Genomic DNA, 22,205 nt, shown 5'->3' on the forward strand with positions numbered 1-22,205 from the left:
ACAGAAGTATGGAAACAGAAGAGAAAGAAAAATAATTAATAATAATAATAATAATAATAAGAAGAAGAAGAAGAAGAAGAAGAAGAAGAAAATAATTACTCATTTCTACCGCTTTATCCGAACTTCTCGGGTCACGGGGAGCCTGTGCCTATCTCAGGTGTCATCGGGCATCAAGGCAGGATACACCCTGGACGGAGTGCCAACCCATCGCAGGGCACACACACACTCTCATTCACTCACGCATTCACACACTACGGACAATTTTCCAGAGATGCCAATCAACCTACCATGCATGTCTTTGGACTGGGGGAGGAAACCGGAGTACCCGGAGGAAACCCCCAAGGCACGGGGAGAACATGCAAACTCCACACACACAAGGCGGAGGCGGGAATCGAACCCCGACCCTGGAGGTGTGAGGCGAACGTGCTACCCACTAAGCCTTAAGAAAATAAATATGAAAATAAATAAGTGAATATATGCAAAAAATTCATTTTAAAAAGATTAACTTAATTTAAAATACTATATATTTATCCCTATCCTTAATAAGAAAGCCGGAGGCAACGGAGGCAAGAAAAAAACTCCCTGAGATGATAAGAGGAAGAAACCTTGAGAGGAACCAGATTCAGAAAGAAACCCATCCTCATTTGGGTGACACTCTACAGTGAATAGTGTAAATGTATATAATGTCAGTTCTACAACAGTTTATAATAGTGCAGCCAAGAGCTCCTTGAGGAACTAATGGGTCATCGTAAACTCAATAACAGAAAGTTCAGAGCAGACCTGATTGTTGATAAAGACCAGACCATACAGCTGACTTACACAACATTGGTTAAAAAAAGAAGGCATGTCAGTCTCTGGGCAGCTTCATACACAACAATCCCATGAGACACTCGCTTAAACACTTAGACTGTGTTTGAGTCCAGTACACTAATTGGAGGTCTGTTCAAAAGCTCTGCACCCTGCTGTAGCCTTTTGTATGTGAGGTACAGTACTACCAAATAACCTGCACCTTTTTATTGAACCTTGCATGACAGATCATAAAATACCAAAAGGACTCAGGTATTGTGGCATGAGACCCTTAAGTGCTTTATAGGTTTATAATATTATTTTATACTCAATGCCAAACTTAACTGGAAAGCAATGCAACGAGGATATGATAGGAGTGATATGTTCATAGCTTATGGTTCTAGTTAGGACTCTAGCTGCTGCGTTCTGGACTAACTGGAGCTTGTTTATGCGCCTACTGGAACATCCAGACAGTAAATCATTACAATAATCCAAACTAGAGGTAACAAATGCATAACTGCATCATGTAATAACATCATATTTCTTATCTTAGCAATATTTCTGAGATGAAAGAAGGCTATGCTTGTGGTATCATTTATCTGAGCTTCAAATGAGAGAGTGGTATCAATAATCACACTGAGGTCTTCTTCTGCTGCACTTGATGTAATAAAATCATCATCCAGAGTTACTCTGTAATCAGAAAGCTTACTTCTGGCTGCCTGTGGAGTAATAGCACTTCTGTCTTGTCAGAGTTAAGCAGGAAGAAGATAGTAAGCATCCACTGTCTAATGTCCTTCACACAATCTTACATCTTATTAAGCTGGTGACTCACATCTGACTTAGCTGAAACATATACCTGGTGTCATCAGAGTAACAGTGGAAGCCAATACCAAATATATAAGTAATTATTGCACCACGGGGTAACATATACAATGAGCAAAGCAATGGGCCTAAAACTGGACCCTGCGGAACACCGGACATTACCTTAGATTGTTTAGCGTGGTCACCATTTAGATCAACAAACTGATATCGATTTGTCAAATAAGACCCAATCCAAGAGCTGTCGCTTTAACACCAACAACATGTTCTAGCCTATCAAAGAGTACAGAATGGTCAATGGTATCAAAAGCTGCACTAAGATCAAGTAAACCTAGCAAAGAGACACAACCCTGATCAGATTCCAGGAACAGGTCACTTACGGCTTTAACCAGTGCTGTCTCTGTGCTATGATGAGGCCTAAATCCTGACTGATACATTTCAGGAATAGTGTTCCTATGTAGGTATGAGCATAACTGCTGAGCTACAAACTTTTCTAGGATCTTGGAGATAAAGGGAGGTTTGATATTGGCCTATAGTTGGACAGCTTGGTTGGGTCGAGGTCAGCTTTTTAAATCAAAGGTTTGATAACTGCTAGCTAAAAATCTTTAGAATGGGTTGGATATCTATCGGTAGTATCTGTTTAAAGAAACACATGGGTAAGGGATACAGTATGCAGGTTGATAATTTTGAAGAGGAAATCAGTGAAAATAAGTCAGTCTCTTAGATGGAATTAGAACAGTCTAAATACTGCTCAAAAACAAAAATATTATCTACGGCATTATCTATCAAGTTGTTTGGTATAATGGACTATATTTTATACTGTATGTTTAATCCGAGGTTTAGAATGAGAGCAAAAGTGTGACCTCCATTAACTACTAAAAACCTAGTTGTTAATGGAGGTCACACTTTTGCTCTCATTCTAAACCTCGGATTAAACATACAGTATAAAATATAGTCCAGCTTTAGATGCAAGACATCTTATATTTAACAGTCCTAGTTTCAGATCAAAGATGCTTGCTGTGCATTCACTACGATCTATTATTATGCTAATAATGTTATTAAAAAAGATAACCTTTTTCTGAGTGTTTATAGTTTGTTTAGCTCGGGAAACAGACACAGACGCTATATTGTGAACTCTAGGTGACGACTCAATGCAGCTAGCAGACGGTCAGATTAGTCTGCTTGTCTGCTCCCTGGCCTTGGCACTGGATTTCACCGATTAACTAGACCTGTTCTTAAAATATGTGCTATCCTGCAAGGAATGAGAGCAGCACCTTCCCGAGTGGGATGGACATGGTCCCGTCCTAACAGGCCAGCCTTGCTGTCAAAATGCTCCGACTATCTATGAAGCCCAAATCGTTTTCAGAAAACCACTTGGAAATCCAGCAGTTCAGGAACCATAACCTGCTGTAAAATACATTGGGATGGGGTCAGATTGGGATGGGGCCAGAGCATACTAAAGCATTAGAGATAACCTTTGCTAATTTACACACCTCTATACCTATGTTACCCAAAACCCTAAGATTACCTGCTATGTCCAGCACCCTGGCTCCTGGAATACACCTAACCAGGGCTGCTGGAGCCCCTAAAGTCCTAGCTAATTTCACATGCCTTAAAATGGAGTCTCCTATAACTAGAGCTCTTTCAGGTTTCTCAGCGGTTGTTTTCAATGAGGACAGCGAACATAGACGTGTGAAGCAGAGAGGCCTGGTGCTCCTGTGAGCAAGCATTCACAGTAGATTGGTTTCGGGACGCTGAGTCGTCACCCATTCACCTGGCTGTGAGGGATCAAATGCAAGAGTTGGAGAATTACTAACTCTGCCTAAGGCATCCATATTTCCCGACGGGTGGCTGTCATATGATGTCGAGGTTGTGAGACGCACCAGTGAGCAGTGAGACCGTCATTCATGCTCCTTTAAAGCATGTCCTGGTCCTGTTCAGTCACCGTCTCTGTCTGGTTTTACATAAAACCACACACACACACACACACACACACACACACACACACACACACACACACACACACACACACACACACACACACACACACACACACTTACACACAGCTTCCCAAACAGATGAACAAGACATCAAATCATGAACATCTTCATGATCTATAATGTTTGGGTCTGTAGCTCCTCCACTTCAGCACTTCTGTTTGTGTTAATGATTGTATTTAACGCTGATGACATGAGGACAGTTTTGCAGTGCAGTTATGATGTATAATGATGATGATAAAAATGATGGGTTTGTAAGAATGAATATAAATCTCATTTAATTAATAAAATCAGACCATAATAAATGTTAATCTATGATTGATGCAAAAACAAAAGTATTAATTTTAAATTGTTTATTGATGATATTAATGTATAACCCTATAGCCCATAAGTACAGATATTAGAATAAGAGACAACAAAATAAGTAAATATATCTAAATAGAGAGAAGAATAAAAGGACAGTAATAGTGTCAAGGTCATTATATCTGACTGTTCTAAGTACACACAGTGTATTTACAGGTTCTGTTACATTCTCTCTCTTCTATATAGGATTTATTCTTTACTATGACACACTGATGTATTAAACCCAGTATATGAACAGACCCTCTTTGACTTTCTCCTTATCACTGTGACCAGTGGCAGCTTGCAGCAAAAGCTGAACATATTAAATAATAATTATTTGACAAAACATTGAAACTAATGTTAAATTTAAGATGTAGTCAAAGTGGTTGTGTTACAAACAGAGCAATAAAATTAGATGTTTGTTCTTCTACTTCTAGTTAATCTTGTCCTCTACCGCCCCCTACTGATTAAAGCTTAAATATTGAAGGTTAAATACATTTCAGTCAGTTTACAATCTGCTGGACTTGAAGGTGAACATTTAGATGTTACAGGTCATCTTTTTTCTTCTTGAAGATGTTTCCATCTGGCTGCACCCTCCAGGTCACTGTGGTGTTCTCCAACATGCCATGTTCTTTCAGTTTCTGCTTCATCTGAAGATAAGGATCAGGATTTAATCATTAAAACCAAAAAAAGAAAAGAAATTTGTGTCACCCAGAAAGGAGGAATTAATAAAAAGTGAAAATGACAGAAATTTGAACAGATGAGCAGTGATAACATGGATGTTAAAAAACAAAATGTATTTAAATTTCAGAGACGTCCTGAGACTCACCTGCTCTAAAATGAACGACTGAAAAGCAGGATCAAACACACTGCCATCAGACTTCACCTGCAGTCTCACTGTCTGATTCCTCATAGTGGAAACTGTGGAATAAACACACACACACACACACACACACACACACACACACACACACACACACACACACACACACACACACACACACACACACACACAGTAGTTTAATTTCTTTTCATAAAAGTTTAATTTGAACATCCTCCACATTCTTCTCTTTGTACTGTCAGTTACTCCTGAATTAAATAAATAAAATATTTTATATTAATTAATTCATTTACTTGTTTGTTTGTTTATTTGTTTTTGAATTATTAAAAATAAGTGTATTAAATTAAATAATTAATTGAGTATTTTATTTGCCATCAACTGTATATTAATAGCAAAAGCCAAGAAAAACACAAGACTCACTGGAATGACAGAAAAAGGAATACACGTTGGTGCAGGACATATCATATAACAGTCCGTAATAAACCACTGCACAGTTCTCACTTCCATAATAATTATCAGGTAATCCAGAAGCCCATGGTAGGTTTGAAGCGATGGTTCCATCTGACCACTTCCATGAGTCTCTGTAGAGCCCAATCCAGGAATCACCCTGGATGTTCCTCACCTGCACTAACATGTTTTGGTCTGAGCTGTTAAGAGCGCTGGCCAATTCTGTGTGATGTTCTCTACAGTAAGCCTGAGCTTGAGGCCAGGACAGAGGTGTAGTGATGCCAATAAACCGGGCAGCACCACTGAAATTAGCTGTGGGGAAAAGAAATTCTTTCATCTGTCTGTACAGGAAACATGATACCAAAATAAAACCAAAGGTGTGAAAATCAACCTTCAAACTGACACAAAACAGATCAGTATTATGATAATCACTCACCATTATAGCAAATGAAGGGTTTTGGATGTATACATGGTGCATCACACCATGCATTAGTGCCACCTATCATAACACATGCTTCATTTCCACCTAGATCATTAGGATCTCCTGGTTACCAGTTTGTATAAGTGACATTCTTCAGTGGGAGGTCGTTTAAGGACCAGCGCCAGCTATTGACATCATTGTATAATCCGACCCAGGCATATGATGTCAGACGTTTGTCTGCTGTTTCTTTCTTCAATCTTAGCCAATCAAAATCACTTACGACTGTTGCCAGATCATTGTAAGTCACCCTGCAGTAATTCTGTGCAACAGGCCATGTCACCCCTGTCATTATCAGGTCATATTTGTGAAGGACGGTTCTAAGGAAGGCAACTGGGACCAGTCCTGTTGGTGATATTTTATTTTTTAAAAACAAAGTAAACTTTAACTGCTGAATATTTGACTATTGATAAAACAATTACATATAATAAAATAAAAAAAAAAAAATACAATTAAATATAATTACAATATTTATGTATTTATTAACTTATAAATTAACGACAGATATATTCTTAACTCTTTGATAAATGTTTATATTGACTTGTTCAATTCTCTAAAATGTTATTTTGGAAACTCCACACACTTTTGTAAAATTATAATAATATTTAAATGTATAATATTTAAACATGTAATATTAATTTGTGTAATATTTATTATTATCAGGGTTTGAAATTAACACCAGGTAAAAATCAGCTGTAGCATGTTATCAAATCACTAGTCAATTTGTCGGCTTATTTTCATAAATTATATTCACTCATTCATTTCTTGGGGAAGTTCATGTAAGTCAAATCTCTGCTAATACTGAACTCATGAGTCATCATGAAATATTAAATACACACTTTGTATTATTAAATACAAAATAATGTGATGACACTTACATGGGGTTAAAACATTTGGTTAACAGAAAAGACTTATTTTGACACATCTGACAATTTTAGCAGACCGTATTGTACATCTTTTAGTCCACAAGTTTGTCTTGTTGTTTTGTTTGATGTTCTTTGTACTGATTTGGATGAAAAGAACAAGGATGAAAGTAGTAGAGGAGATGGAAGGATGAGAGTTTTTTCTAAGGTTAGTAGAAGTTATGGCCGGTAACTTAAACATTTAGTAGCCAAATTGGCTGTTGAGTGAAAAAGGTCATTTCAAACCCTGATAATAATTTCATAAATTATGCCATTAGTGGTTTATAAAAATAATCTCACCAGTGAGAAGCAGAAGAAGAAAAAGATTCAGCTTCATGATGGACAGCTAGCTGATGACAATAAAATCTCAATCTGAAATAATATGTAAGTATCAAATAATAAGTTTTTTATTTGTGCACCTTTGTAAATGATTATCTAATCAAGTTTACATCATCATCAGGTGTCAGGTTAGGGCCAAAAACAGTGAGGGATTACAGCACACATCAACCACTGCACACATTTACACCACACACCAAGTCACATCATCACAAACACCTGAACCATGTCTTTGAACACTGAAGCACTAGTATTTAATCTGTAAAGCACTTGCACTTGGTCTAATGTTTATTGTCCATTGTCTGATCCATGCAATGTTAATGTTTATTCCATTTTTGTTTAGTCTGTGCTCAGGTTCCATAGACATTGGTGTTTGTATCAGAAAGGAGGTTAAGTGAAAATTCTGAGTATGTTAACCCTGAAATGAGGGAAACCTCATTTATTGCACACATTCTAAGGGAATGAAAGGGGGATCCTGTTGAAGAGTCTGTATTAATTCGTAGGGAGTTACATTTACATCGGGAGAGGATCTTGAGGCCCAGAGTGGATTTTTTGTCATACTGTATCCCTATGCATTTTTATTTTAGCGGCACCGTTTTTCTTTACAGTCAATAAGATACTTTCATAAACTCATCCATCCTTACATCAGAAATTTCAGCCATCACGGCCGTGCTCTTACATCCGAGCAGATGCTTTGCGTTGCATTACGTCGGGGATGCAGAACATATTAGTAAGGCTACTGTTTGCAGAGCGGTCAGGAAAGTGTGTCTCGCTCTTAATCGCTCTCTGACAATTTTTGTGTTGTTTCCTGATAAAATAAAATACTGTTCTTCTGGTTTCACCTCTGATATTATAACAGTTTAGAATTTACTCTAAAATAGTTCTTAATTACTACCTACAAATTACATGTTCAACAATTCTAATTAGATTAATGTAATAATTTCTATCTCTAGAAAGTATTGGTCTACTTATTAATTTGGCCTATTTACTTATTAATTACTTTCTTAATCCCAAATCAACCTCAACCACTTGAACAATAAGCGGAGACTATATATATATATATATATATATATATATATATATATATATATATATATATATATATATATATATATATATGCGTGTGTGTGTGTGTGTGTGTGTGTGTGTGTGTTTATATATATATTTTTAAAATACACCACATTAAAATTTTATGTTAATTCCACTATTGTTTTATATAGCAGTGTTGTTGTTTTTTAAGTACGTGTTGAAATTCGCCAAATGCATGCATAAGCACTTCCAGTTCTGCTGGTGAGAAATATGCAGACTTTTCTTTTGTCTGACGCTGTTGCGATGGTGAAGTTATATCTGCGCTCCATTGATAATGGCTTTTTATAGTTGTGGTGCACGTGCTTAACTCAGAGTCAGTTAATTTAGAGTTGATCAAACTAACTAATTTCAGCTGTTCTGTAAACGAAATCTCAGAGTAGCCCATCTCAGGGTTTGTCAACTCAGAGTTCAAGTTTAAACTCCAGTAGGTTGAACCTCCTTTCTGAAACAGGCTCCTGGTCTTAGTTCATGTGTTTCAGTCTAAATTAAAGAAAAATTTTACTTTTAAATCACATGTATTCTTATTAAAACGTCTATAACATTTACAATACTGCTTGTTAATAAAATTTTGTTCAAGTAATATGTTCTAAATAATTTTTATCATCACATCCATTAAGACACTGTACATACAGTACATCATACAATGAAAATTTGGTACCAATAGAAATTCAGTAAAAATTACAGTAATATTTCCTATATCAAAATATTACATTTATTTACTTAAACTTCTACAATAGTTCTTCATTAATTAATCAATAAATATTAATAAATATGCTACCTCTTACTTACTTATAATTGGTTTATTACCAAACTTAAATTCAATGTGCTACATAAATGTTGTTTCTGTGAATTCTAACAATAAGAACATTAAATCATACCTGTAATATAAAAATCTGAAGGCTGCTGTTTCTTCGGTATCTCTGTTTTAGATCTTCACTGCTTGTACACAACTCTCTAAAACCTTAAGGGGATACTTCATCTGTTATTTTAACACTGGAAAGATTCTGACATGTGATTCAATCTGATTTCCATCTTACTTTAAAATTCACATAGACTCCAGGGTCCTTATTTCAACATAACCAAATCCTGCCAAGATTTTCCTCAGATTTCATCACAAAGTAAATGAAGGAGTTCATCAGGTTACTTTAGTGTTGAATAGCCATGTGCCAATAATCAGATCTAACATTCAGCATGTACATTATTATCATGGCTGCTTTATAAAATCATCACTGTCTCATTTGATAACTAGGAGGCAGCATTTTAGGGCAGTGAGATAAAATCAAACCCACTGGGAAACCAGGTGGGAATGTAGAGGCATCATAATGATTTAAAAATGATGGGTCTACAAAGGAGCTCCATAGTATTGTAATCATAAAGGAAGACCTGATGTGTTACAGAAGAAGGTCAGATCAGGATTCTTGCACCTTTCCTTATTAGGAGAAGTGCACTTTGACTATTTGAATGTATTTTCTTAGCAAATAAAGAGAAGGACTGCTCCCCAGTGTTGGATTAATGTGAAAAACAAGTCTACAACTATAAAAATAAGGAGCACTGATTTCCATAGGAAAATAAGTGTTATCTAAGACCAGCATTCAGTGTAAAAAATCTAAATGTCACAAAAAGAGTCTCTTGTTACACAGTTGTGGAAAATTGTTCAAATTAAACACAGGATTAAATCCAAATATAAGTAAAATACTGTATTCAGCATATCTCCACATTTTCAGTAGTCAGAGTGCCCAAGCTGGGATTTGGAGTCATTACCCCTGTTGCTCAGCTACTGTAACCTACTGTAATCATGTTCCAGCCCCATTGTTTTTGTGCCAAAGCCAGATGGTGCCCTGAGGCTTTGCAATGACCTGCGAAGGCTTAACAAGGTCTCAGAATTCAACAGCTATCCCTTCCACTTAGTGAATGATCTGGTGGATTACCTTGGGAGAGATAGAGTCATATTAATACTGTAACTAACCAAAGGTCATTGCCTTTGATCAAAGGTCAAAGTGCCACTGGTCCCAGGTGCGAAGGCCAAGATGTTAGATAGATAGATAGATAGATAGATAGATAGATAGATAGATAGATAGATAGATAGATAGATAGATAGATAGATAGATAGATAGATAGATAGATAGATAGATAGAAACAATTTATTTGTATAGCGCTTTTAACAATTTCCCATTGTCTCAAAGCCACTTTACAGAAGTATGGAAACAGAAGAGAGAGAAAAAGATTTAATAATAATAATAATAATAATAATAATAATATGAAGAAGAAGAAGAAGAAGAAGAAGAAGAAGAAGAAGAACAACAACAACAACAACAACAACAACAACAACAAGAAGAAGAAGAAGAAGAAGAAGAAGAAGAAAATAATTATAAAAACAAGTAAGTGAATATATGCAATTAAAGTTTAAAATTTATTTTAAAAATATTAACTTAATTTAAATACTATATATTTATCCCTATCCTTAATAAGAAAGCCGGAGGCAACGGTGGCAAGAAAAAACTCCCTGAGATTATAAGAGGAAGAAACCTTGAGAGGAACCTGATTCAGAAGGAAACCCATCCTCATTTGGGTGACACTCTACAGTGAATAGTGTAAATGTATATAATGTCAATTCTACAACAGTTTATAATAGTGCAGCCGAGAGCTCCTGAGGAACTAATGGGTCATCGTAAACTCAATAACAGAAAGTTCAGAGCAAACCTGATTGTTGATAAAGACCAGACCATACAGCTGACTTACACAACATTGGTTAAAAAAGAAGGCATGTCAGTCTCTGGGCAGCTTCATACAAAACAATCCCATGAGACACTCGCTTAAACACTGAGACTGTGTTTGAGTCCAGTACACTAATTGGAAGTCTGTTCAAAAGCTCTGCACCCTGCTGTAGCCTTTTGTATGTGAGGTACAGTACTACCAAATAACCTGCACCTTTTTATTGAATCTTGCATGACAGATCATAAAACAACAAAAGGACTCTCAGGTATTGTGGCATGAGACCCTTAAGTGCTTTATAGGTTAATAATAGTATTTTATACTCAATGCCAAACTTAACTGGAAAGCAATGCAACGAGGATATGATAGGAGTGATATGGTCATAGCTTATGGTTCTAGTTAGGACTCTAGCTGCTGCGTTCTGGACTAACTGGAGCTTGTTTATGCGCCTACTGGAACATCCAGACAGTAAATCATTACAATAATCCAAACTAGAGGTAACAAATGCATAACTGCATCATGTAATAACATCATATTTCTTATCTTAGCAATATTTCTGGGATGAAAGAAGGCTATGCTTGTGGCATGTGCTCATTTATCTGAGCTTCAAATGAGAAAGCGGTATCAATAACCACACTGAGGTCTTTTTCTGCTGCACTTGATGCAATAAAATCATCATCCAGAGTTACTCTGTAATCAAAAAGCTTACTTCTGGCTGCCTGTGGAGTAATAGCACTTCTGTCTTGTCAGAGTTAAGCAGGAAGAAGATAGTAAGCATCCACTGTCTAATGTCCTTCACACAATCTTCTATCTTATTAAGCTGGTGACTCACATCTGACTTAGCTGAAACATATAGCTGTGTGTCATCAGAGTAACAGTGGAAGTCAATACCATATATACGAATAATTGCACCAAGGGGTAACACATATGGGCAATGGGCCTAAAATTGGACCTTGCTGAACACCGAACATTATCTTAGATTGTTTAGCGTGGTCACCATTTAGATCTACAAACTGATATCGATTTGTCAAATAAGACCCAAGGAGCTGTCACTTTAACACCAACAACATGTTCTAGCCTATCAAAGAGTATAGAATGGATATTGGTATCAAAAGCTGCACTAAGATCAAGTAAACCTAGCAAAGAGACACAACCCTGATCAGATTCCAGGAACAGGTCACTTATGACTTTAACCAGTGCTGTCTCTGTGCTATGATGAGGCATAAATCCTGACTGATACATTTCAGGAATAGTGTTCCTATGTAGGTATGAGCATAACTGCTGAGCTACAAACTTTTCTAGGATCTTGGAGATAAAGGGAGGTTTGATATTGGCCTATAGTTGGACAGCTTGGTTGGGTCGAGGTCAGGTTTTTAAATCAAAGGTTTGATAACTGCTAGCTAAAAATCTTTAGAATGGGTTGGATATCTACCGGTAGTATCTGTTTAAATAAACACATGGGTAAGGGATACAGTATGCAGGTTGATAATTTAGAAGAGGAAATCAGTGAAAATAAGTCAGTCTCTTAGATGGAATTAGAACAGTCTAAATACTGCTCAAAAACAAAAATATTATCTATGGCATTATCTATCAAGTTGTTTGGTATAATGGACTATATTTTATACTGTATGTTTAATCCGAGGTTTAGAACGAGAGCAAAAGTGTGACTTACATTAACAACTAGGTTTTCAGAATATGGTCCAGGAGGTCTGTAAATAACAATTAGAATAATTGAATCAGTAGACTTATTTTTTGTGGTAACATATGCTATATTTGTATGAAAAACTTTGAATGAGTTGAACATATGTCTAGATTCTTACTTGATGCCTAGCTTATCAGCATGTACAACTGCGACACCTCCTCCCCTGCCTCTTAGGTGTGGCTGATGTATATAACTATAACCCGGTGGACATTCTGCATTTAAGGTGATAAACTTGTTTTTTTGACCCATGTTTCAGTTAAACACAGAACTGTAAATTTTGGTCAGTAATTATTTCATTAGCAATAAGAGCTTTAGATGCAAGACATCTTATATTTAACAGTCCTAGCTTCAGATCAAAGATGCCTGCTGTGCATTCACCACGATCTTTTATTATGCTAAGAAGATTATTAAAAAAGATAACCTTTTTCTGAGTGTTTATAGTTTGTTTAGCTCGGGAAACAGACACAGACGCTATATTGTGAACTGTAGGTGACGACTCAATGCAGCTAGCAGACAGTCGGATTAGCCTGCTTGTCTGCTCCCTGGCCCTGGCACTGGATTTCACTGATTAACTAGACCTGTTCTTAAATGTGCTATCCTGCAAGGAATGAGAGCAGCACCTTCCCGAGTGGGATGGACATGGTCACGTCCTAATAGGCCAGCCATGCTCTCAAAATGCTCCTATTATCTATGAAGCCCACATCGTTTTCAGAAAACCACTTGGAAATCCAGCAGTTCAGCAACCATAACCTGCTGTAAAATACATTGGGATGGGGCCAGATTGGGATGGGGCCAGAACATACTACAGCATTAGAGATAACCTTTGCTAATTTACACACCTTTACAATATTACTCTTAGTAATCTCTGAATGAGGAAGTCATATATTGTTAGCTCTTACATGGAAAACTACCTTTGAATACCTATGCTTGCCCAAAACATTAAGATTACCTGCTATATCCAGCCCCCTGGCTTCTGGAATACACCTAACCAGGGCTGCTGGAGCCCCTAAAGTCCTAGCTAATTTCACATGCCTTAAAATGGAGTCTCCTATAAGTAGAGCTTTTTCAGGATTCTCAGCGGGTGCTTCACTGAGGACAGCGAACATAGACGTCTGAAGCAGAGAGGCCTAGTTCTCCAGTGAGCAAGCATTCGCATTTGCTTGGTTTCGCAACTATGCTGCTGAGTTGTCACCCATTCGCCTTGCTCTGAGTGCTCTAATGCAAGAGTTGGAGAATTACTAACTCTGCTTAAGGCATCCATATTTTCTGACAGTTGGCTGTCATATGATGTCAAGGTTGTGAGACGCACCAGTGAGCAGTGAGACCATCATTGATGCTCCTTTAGAGAGTGCCCTAGTCCTGCTGGGACCTATGTGGGCGTTTATATATTTTGAATATTTGTTGTCACGCTCTGCTCTGACCTTGTGATGTCATTTGTTTCGACCTCTTCTTATGATCATCATATTCTTTGCTTTGACACCAGGGGCGATTCTAGAATTTTCATTTTAGGGGGGCTCAGCCCCCAGGGTAGAGTTATATACTACTAACCTTATTGCAATCCACTATTCCATTGTATTCCCTGTATTTCACTGTAAAAAAATTCCAGTGATGTGACCAGTCACTAGAAAATTTTGAGTTGTAAATGTAGTTTTTTTAATGAAGACTTCCTGATTCATTACTCACTGTACAAACACACGTACACACGTTTCCAGTACAAACACAACATTTTACTGTTTGCATTTCTATGCTCACATAAAAAACTCAGATAAGGAACTTTTTTGACAAAATAAAATTAACATTTAACCAACTTTTAACCAGAAAATAACATAAAAGCCATAAACTTTGATTATGCATATCAGCAATATAAACAACACATGTATGAGGCTGGACAATGGACTGTGGTTAACTTTCAGAAGGAATGAAAAACAAGCGAAAATGAAGCAGCTTGTGAGAAGCAGGGACAAAGTTTTTGCAGCCCAGTTACTGGTCTTTGATTGGGACCATCAACCTATGTCTTCTCTTCTTAAGAGTATAACCTGTTGATAATTTTATCATGGTCCAATTGCTCACTGACATCTTTCTCGATGGCCATAAGCACACACACCTTGTACTCTCTGATGTTCGCTCTGCTCGGCGTTACTGCGGATTGAAAAATGCGCTGAATCCACGCAGACTCAGTTCAGGGGAGGAGCCGAAACATGACGCAGCTTGTCGCCGCTTCAAATGCATGTTTAAATGGGACTGAAGCGATCATAAAATAATTAATCAAATTATTTTTTAAGGGGGCTGGACAGAAGTTTGGGGGGTCTAAAGCCCCCCTAAAAAGGGCCTAGTGACGCCCCTGACAGACACTCTGTGACAGTTAGTTTTTTTCTATAATTTTCGATAAATCTTTTCAATTATAAACTCATCAACTGCTTTTGGTTCTTATAGACAACAACAAATACTACACCTTTGTTTTGTATCAGTGCTCTCCGTCTGTCTCAGTAAAGAGTTTTGCTGTTCAGTCACCGTCTCTGTCTGGTTCATATGATACTGTTTTCCCTGATATCAGCTCAGAATTAGTGGCAGTGTAAATCAGAGTTCTTCTCTAAATACAAGTAAAAAAATAAATTCTACCATCAGTGTTTGATTAATGTGTAAAACCAGATTTCATGCTGCAGTCTACAAATATAACAACAAAGAGCTCTGTTTTCATAGGAAAAGCAGTTTTACATAAAACCGCACACACACACACACACACACACACACACACACACACACACACACACACACACACACACACACACACACACACACACACACACACACACACACACACACACACACACACACACACACACACACACACCTCATCACCTGCTTCCCAAACAGATGAACAAGTAGGAGGATCTTCATGATCTATGATGTTTGGATCTGTAGCTCCTCCACTTCAGCACGTCTGTTTGTGTTAATGATTCTTTTACTGCCAACTTGTGCTCAGTGTAATTATTGCAGACCCTTTGCTCTGTTTGCTCATGACATGACAGTTTTGCAGTGCAGTGATGATTTATAATGATGATGGTGATGATGATGATGATGATGATGATAAAGATGATGTGTTTTTAAGAATGAATATAAACCTCATGGAATTAATAAAATCAGACCAAAATAAAAGTTAATCTATGATTGTTTATGGTCATTTAAGGACCAGCGCCAGCTATTGATCATTGTATAATCCGACCCAGGCAAATGTTGCCAGATTTTTGTCTGCTGTTGGCAGATGGCAAAATCACTTATGACTGTTGCCAGATCATTGTAAGTCACCCTGCAGTAATTCTGTGCAACAGGCCATGTCACCCCTGTCATTATCAAGTTCAAGTTCAAGTTCAAGTTTTTCTTTATTGTCAACTCTTTCACATGTACAGTATATACACAAAAAAGAATCGAAAATGTATTTCTCTCAGTCCCAAGGTGCAAAAGGAGATTTAAATAAAGTGCAAAGCATATGTAGATGCAGTGGAGAATAGGCAGACCAATGCTGCACAAAGTGACTGGTGCATGTTTCTTTATGTTAGTGGGAGGGGGAGTGGAAGGTCCTTGGGGATGTGGGATCTGAAGGGGAGTGTTGGCTTCATAGATCTGTGGAGCCTGTGGCAGAAAAGAGAAGTGGAGGCAAGTTTGAAAGTGAGTTCAGCTTCCTGATAGCCTGATGAATGAAGCTGTCCTTCAATCTGTTGGTCCTGGCCCGGTGACTCCGCAGTCTCCTCCCTGATGGCAGCAGACTGAAGAAGCTGTGTAATGGGTGGGTGGGATCACCTGCAATGCAGAGGGCTTTTCGGGTGAGACGGGTCGCGTAAATGTCCTGGAGGGAGGGGAGAGGGACACCAATAATCCTCTCAGCTGCTCTTACCATGCGCTGTAGTGTCTTCCGGCAGGATGCGTTGCAAGCACCATACCACACAGTGATGCAGCTCGATAGTATGCTCTCAATGGTGCCTCTGTAGAAGGTGTGCATGATGGGTGGCGTGGCGCTGGCTCTTCTCAGTTTGCGGAGGAAGTAGAGCCAGTGCTTCTGCGTTTCCAGTCCAGGAGAGGTCCTCTGTGATGACCACACCCAAGAACTTGCTGCTATTCACTCTCTCCACAGTGGCACCGTTGATGGACAGAGGAGCATGCTGAGTGTGCGTTCTCCTGAAGTCAACAACAATCTCCTTTGTCTTCTCCACGTTCAGAGAGAGATTGTTGTCAGTACACCACCCAGCCAGGCGTCTCACCTCGTTCCTGTAGTTTGTCTCATTTTTGTTGCTAATGAGACCCACTACAGTCGTGTCATCCGCAAACTTGATAAAGAGGTTGGAGCTGTGTGATGGTGTGCAGTCATGGGTCAGCAGGGTGAAGAGAAGGGGGCTCAGCACACATCCTTGGGGGGCCCCAGTGTTCAGTGTGATGGTGCTGGATGTGTTGCTGCCGACCCGTACTGCCTGAGGTCTTCCAGTCAGAAAGTCCAATAGCCAGTTGCACAGTGAAGTGCTGAGCCCAAGCTGAAGCAGTTTATTACTGAGCTGTTGTGGGATGATAGTGTTGAATGCTGAACTAAAGTCTATGAACAGCATTCTAACGTATGAGTCCTTTTTGTCCACATGAGTGAGTGCTGAATGCATGGCAGTTGAGATGGCATCATCAGTCGAACGGTTTGGCCGATATGCAAACTGGAAGGGGTCCAGAGATGGGAGTAGGGCAGACTTGATATGGTGCATGACTAGCCTTTCGAAGCACTTCATGATGATAGAAGTAAGTGCAACAGGACGGTAATCATTGAAGCATGATGGAGACGGCTTTTTTTCAGGACTGGAATGATGGTGGCAGCTTTGAAGCATGTGGGGACAACAGCTTGACTGAGTGAGATGTTAAAAATGTCTGTGAAGACATCAGTGAGTTCCACTGCACAGTCTCTCAGTACACGTCCAGGGATGTTGTCAGGACCCGGAGCTTTGCGTACATTGATCCTGCTGAAGGATCTCCTCACGCTATCCGGGGTCAGCATCATTACCTGGTCACCGGGAGGAGGTGGAGTTTTCTGTGCAGTGGTGCTGTTTTGCTTCTCAAAGCGAGCAAAGAAGGTGTTCAGCTCGTTCAGCAGAGAGATGTTACTATCACAGGTCCGTGGTGGAGGCTTGTAGTCTGTAATGGTTTGTATCCCCTGCCACAGGCTCCGAGTGTCTCTGCTGTCACTGAATTTCTGGGCTATCCTCCTGGAGTACTGCCTCTTAGCCTCTCTGATGCCACGGGATAGGTTGGCCCTGGCTGTCCTCAGACCCGCCTCATCTCCAGCTCTGAAGATGGCATTCCGCCTCTTCAGGAGTCTGTAGACCTCTCCTGTCATCCATGGCTTCTGATTGGCCCGGATAGTGATGGTCTTTGTGACTGTTACATCAACAATGCACTTGGTGATGTAGGCAGTGACAGTTTCTGTGTACTCTTGGAGGTCTGTGGTGTTATTGTATGTGGCAGCCTGCTTAAACATATTCCAGTCCGTGGTGTCAAAGCAGTCTTGAAGAGCCTCCGATGACCCCTCAGGCCACACCTGAATTTGTTTCTGAACTGGTTTGGTGACTTTAATGAGTGGTCTGTATGCAGGCATTAGCATGACAGTAATGTGGTCTGATGCGCCAAGGTGGGGGAGGGGGAGGGCTTTGTAGGCTCCTTTCTGAGTGGTGTAAACAAAGTCCAAAATGTTATTACCTCGTGTTGGAAAGTTAATGTGTTGGTGTATTTTTGGGAACACACTCTTTAAGTCTGCATGATTGAAATCCCCAGCTATGATGAGAAAAGCATCAGGGTGTGCTGTCTGCTGCTCACTGATGTGCTGGTACAGTTCATGTAGTGCATCGCGCCTGTTGCTGTTGTTGGAGTTTGGGGGAATGTATACTGCAACGAGCAGAATGGCTGTGTATTCCCTCGGCAGATAGAACGGGCGGCACTTAATACTCATAAACTCCACCAGGGGTGAGCAGTGTTTGCAGACCACAACAGTATTGCGGCACCATGCATTATTGATGTAAACACAAAGCCCGCCGCCGCGAGTTTTTCCTCCCGCGGCGAGGGCTCGGTCCGCTCGATAGCATGTTAGCTGATCGAGCTGAATAGCGTCGTCCGGAACGCTGTTGCTAAGCCACGTTTCCGTGAACACAAAGACACAACAGTCTCTTACAGATCTACGAGCCGAGCGCAGTAGTCGGATGTAATCCATTTTATTGTCTAAAGAGCGTACGTTCGCCTGTACGATGGAAGGGATAGCTGGCTTGTGTGGGTTAGCCTTTAGCCTGGCCCGGATACCTCCGCGCTTACCCCTCTTCTGCTTCCTCTCACGCCTCTTGTGGCGCTTCGGCTGCGGGCGAGATGTAGTAGTGGGGGTCGGTGATGGCGTAGGCCTCCGGAGTAGACCGAGGTCCCGCAGCTCTTCTGTGTGCACAGAGTTTAATTCCAAAAATGTGGTTCTTGCGACATCGAGTATAAACTCACGGCTGTATGCGCGCTTAAGGACAGGTGGACGCGTTGTAGACGTCCAAAAACACCGCGACTCACGAGGTGAAAAACACGAAAACATCGTTTTCCCGGGAGAGAGAGAAGCCGCTGCGTGTGCACGTGCCGCCATCTGATTATCACGTCATATTTGTGAGGGACGGTTCGCAGGATATCAACCAGTCCTGTTGGTGACATTTTATTTTTTAAACACAAAGTGAACTATAAACTTAAACTTTAATGGATCAGACAATGGAAAGTAAACATTAGACCAAGTCCAATGTTTATTTTCCATTGTATGATCCATGCAATATTAATGTTTATTCCATGTTTGTTTAGTCTATGCTCAGGTTCCATCAACCTGGTCTTTGTTCAGGTGTTTCAGTCTAAATAACATTTACAATACTGCTTGTTAATAAAAGTTTGTTCATGTAATATGTTCTAAATAATGTTTATCATCACATCCATTAAGACACTGTACAGACATCACACAATGAAAATTTGGTACCAATTGAAATTCAATAATGTTTCCTATATTAAAATGTTATATTTATTTACTTAACTTTCTACAATAGTCCTTCATTAATTAATCAATAAATATAAATAAATATGCTACCTCTTACTTACTTATAATTGGTTTATTACCAAACTTAAAATCAATGTGCTACATACTGTATGGGTGTGGAAGGAAATGAGGTGGTAGACCATCTGGCTAAACAGACTTTAAAGCATGCAAAAATTGACATTAAAGTGTCAATGAGTAAAGCAGAAGTAAAAGGGACAATTGCAAAAGAAACTAGAATGGTACATTTCCTAAAGAAAATGTGAATGTGCTTGCACGTGACGTCAGTTCCCCTCATCGTGCTGAGTGTTTTGATATATGACATGTCCATGTTGTGCTAAATGTTTGATTTCGCTTATTTTGGGGGCGGGGCTACACGTGATGTCAGCTCCCCTTATCGTGCTGAGTGTTTTATGTTGTGTAACTGAGATATGGCTTCTTTATATTGCAATATGGTTCGTAAGGTGCACTACATGGTTGCTAGGGTATGGCTGCACAGTTACTATGGTTATATTCGCAGACTAGTTTCTCACCTGCAACAAAAGAGCACTCCTGAAAATACATTTATCTTTTCCTGAAACAAGCGCCATGAAGATCTTGAACTAAAGCATCAATCAGTGATTTTACTGGGAAAAAATATAATCACGTTACAATAAGGATCATTAATTCAAATGTAATGTATTAACTAACATTTACTAACCATGAGCAATAAATTATTGTATTTAGTAATCTTTGTTAAAATAAAGTTTATTCTTTGTTCATGTTAGTTCACAGTATATTAACTAATGTTAACACAGTGTTAATAATGTATTAGTAAATGTTGAAATTAACATGAAAAAAATTAATAAATGCTGTAGAAGTGCAGTTCATTATTAGTTCATGTTAAGTAATGTGGTAACTAATGAACCTTTATTATAAAGTGTTAGAAAAAAAACTGCCCAAGGGTGGATTCGAACCGCGAATCGCTTGCATGCTAAATGAATTGCTTACCCCTACTCCATTCAGGAACACGAGAAAGCCTTTGCGGTTTTATGTATTAATTCACTAATGTGAAGAATGGCGAGTCTAACAGTACCCAAGCTTTATTATATTAAAGTCATTCTTATCATTCTTTGTGATATACGTGTCATATGTTTAAAAAATAATTATGTAATGTGTGGAGACAAAGAAAAAATGCGCTTAATTTGAATTAATGGGTGGCTCGTAAAAAAGCTGTTGCTGCTCTTTGATCTCATTGAAGACAAGGTGGGTGAACCAAGAATTGGAGGAAAAGATGGTTTCAGTCCACAAACTGTGTGAGTTCATGATGTTGGGCCGGTATCATCATCCCTTCTCTGCACCATGGCAAGGGCTATGAAATCTAGGACAGGAGACCCAAATGCAGAATATTATTTTGTTGTGTTTCAAATCTAAGTGACTTTTTTATAGTAAGGTTACTGGTTTCAATAGGGCTGATAGTGAATCTTGCTTCATGCCAACATTTACAGTAGGCTACAGTAGCTGAGCAACAGAGGTAATGACTCCAAATCCCAGCATTGCCACTCTGACTATATACAGTTTATAACTTATATTTGGATTTAATCCTGTGTTTAATTTGAACAATTTTCCTCAACTGTGTAACAAGACACTCTTTTTGTGACATTTACCAGCATCTACCAGCACTGCTCGACTGGTTCCACCATCTCTCAGGGTAAGAGGCAAGTATACTACAAGACTCTTCTCTGTACTGGCACCAAGGTGGTGGAATGAACTTCCCATAGAGGTCCGAACAGCTGAGTCACTGGCTATTTTCAAGCGGCGGTTGAAGACCTACTTATTCAGGAAGCACTTCAACTAGCACTTCTTTCCTTATCCTTTGCATAAAAAAAAAACACCAAAAAAAAAAAAACAACAAAAAAAAAAACCCTTTGACACTTTTTTTCATTGTAACTTTGAACAAATGTTTTAAACTCATGGTATCTTAAGTATGTAACCTAGTGAACCAGCATTAATGTATTCAGTGTTAGAGATTTAAGCACTTATGTACGTCGCTCTGGATAAGGGCGTCTGCCAAATGCTGTAAATGTAAATTTAGATTTTTGACATTGAATGCTGGTCTTAGAAAACACTTATTTTCCTATGGAAAGCAGTACTCCTTATTTTTCTACAGAAGTTGTAGACTTGTTTTGCACATTAATCTGACACTAGGGAGCAGTCCTTCTATTTATTTGCCAAGAAAATATATTCAAATAGTCATAGTGCACTTCTCCTAATAAGGAAAGGTGTAAGAACCCTGATTTGACCCTTGTCTGTCCTTTAACACATCAGGTCTTCCTTTATGATTACAATACTATATTTTGACTTTGAATTGGGGAATATATAATGCTGATACTGTTCTTCCAGATTCAGGATCTTTAGAACAATCCTCATGGTATCCTAGCATCCGTCCTCCCACTCCATTCTCCCCATCAAGTTCTTCATTACAAGGGGAAGTGTCTGCAAGGTTTCGGTCCCGTTCAGACCATGGAAATCGTCCGGTGACACCTTTCACCCACAGAAAATGAGAGACGGTGTTCCCAGGGACTTTGCCATTACTGCGGGGAGGCTGGTCACATGGCTGCTTCATGTCCAGCAAAAGGCAGGGCTCGCCATTGAAGGAAGGGCCAGTGGTGAGCCCACAATCTCCAGCTCCCTCCAAACCATTTCTCA

At 39.0% G+C, this 22,205-nt stretch overlaps 1 protein-coding gene across 1 annotated transcript; it reads right to left on the reverse strand.

Annotated features, from left to right (window-relative positions):
* Positions 1-4,033: 4,033 nt before the first annotated feature.
* On the reverse strand, positions 4,034-6,027 carry LOC125145135 (C-type lectin 1-like). Its single transcript, XM_047815964.1, has 4 exons — positions 5,669-6,027; positions 5,206-5,544; positions 4,774-4,865; positions 4,034-4,594 (listed from the first exon to the last, which is right to left on the reverse strand). Exons 1-4 carry the CDS (start codon positions 5,736-5,738, stop codon positions 4,490-4,492), a joined length of 606 nt encoding a protein of 201 aa, XP_047671920.1. The 5' UTR covers positions 5,739-6,027; the 3' UTR covers positions 4,034-4,489.
* Between the last annotated feature and the right edge of the window lie 16,178 nt (positions 6,028-22,205).

This window comes from Tachysurus fulvidraco, chromosome 7 (genome assembly GCF_022655615.1).
Source record: "Tachysurus fulvidraco isolate hzauxx_2018 chromosome 7, HZAU_PFXX_2.0, whole genome shotgun sequence".
NCBI lineage: Eukaryota > Metazoa > Chordata > Actinopteri > Siluriformes > Bagridae > Tachysurus > Tachysurus fulvidraco.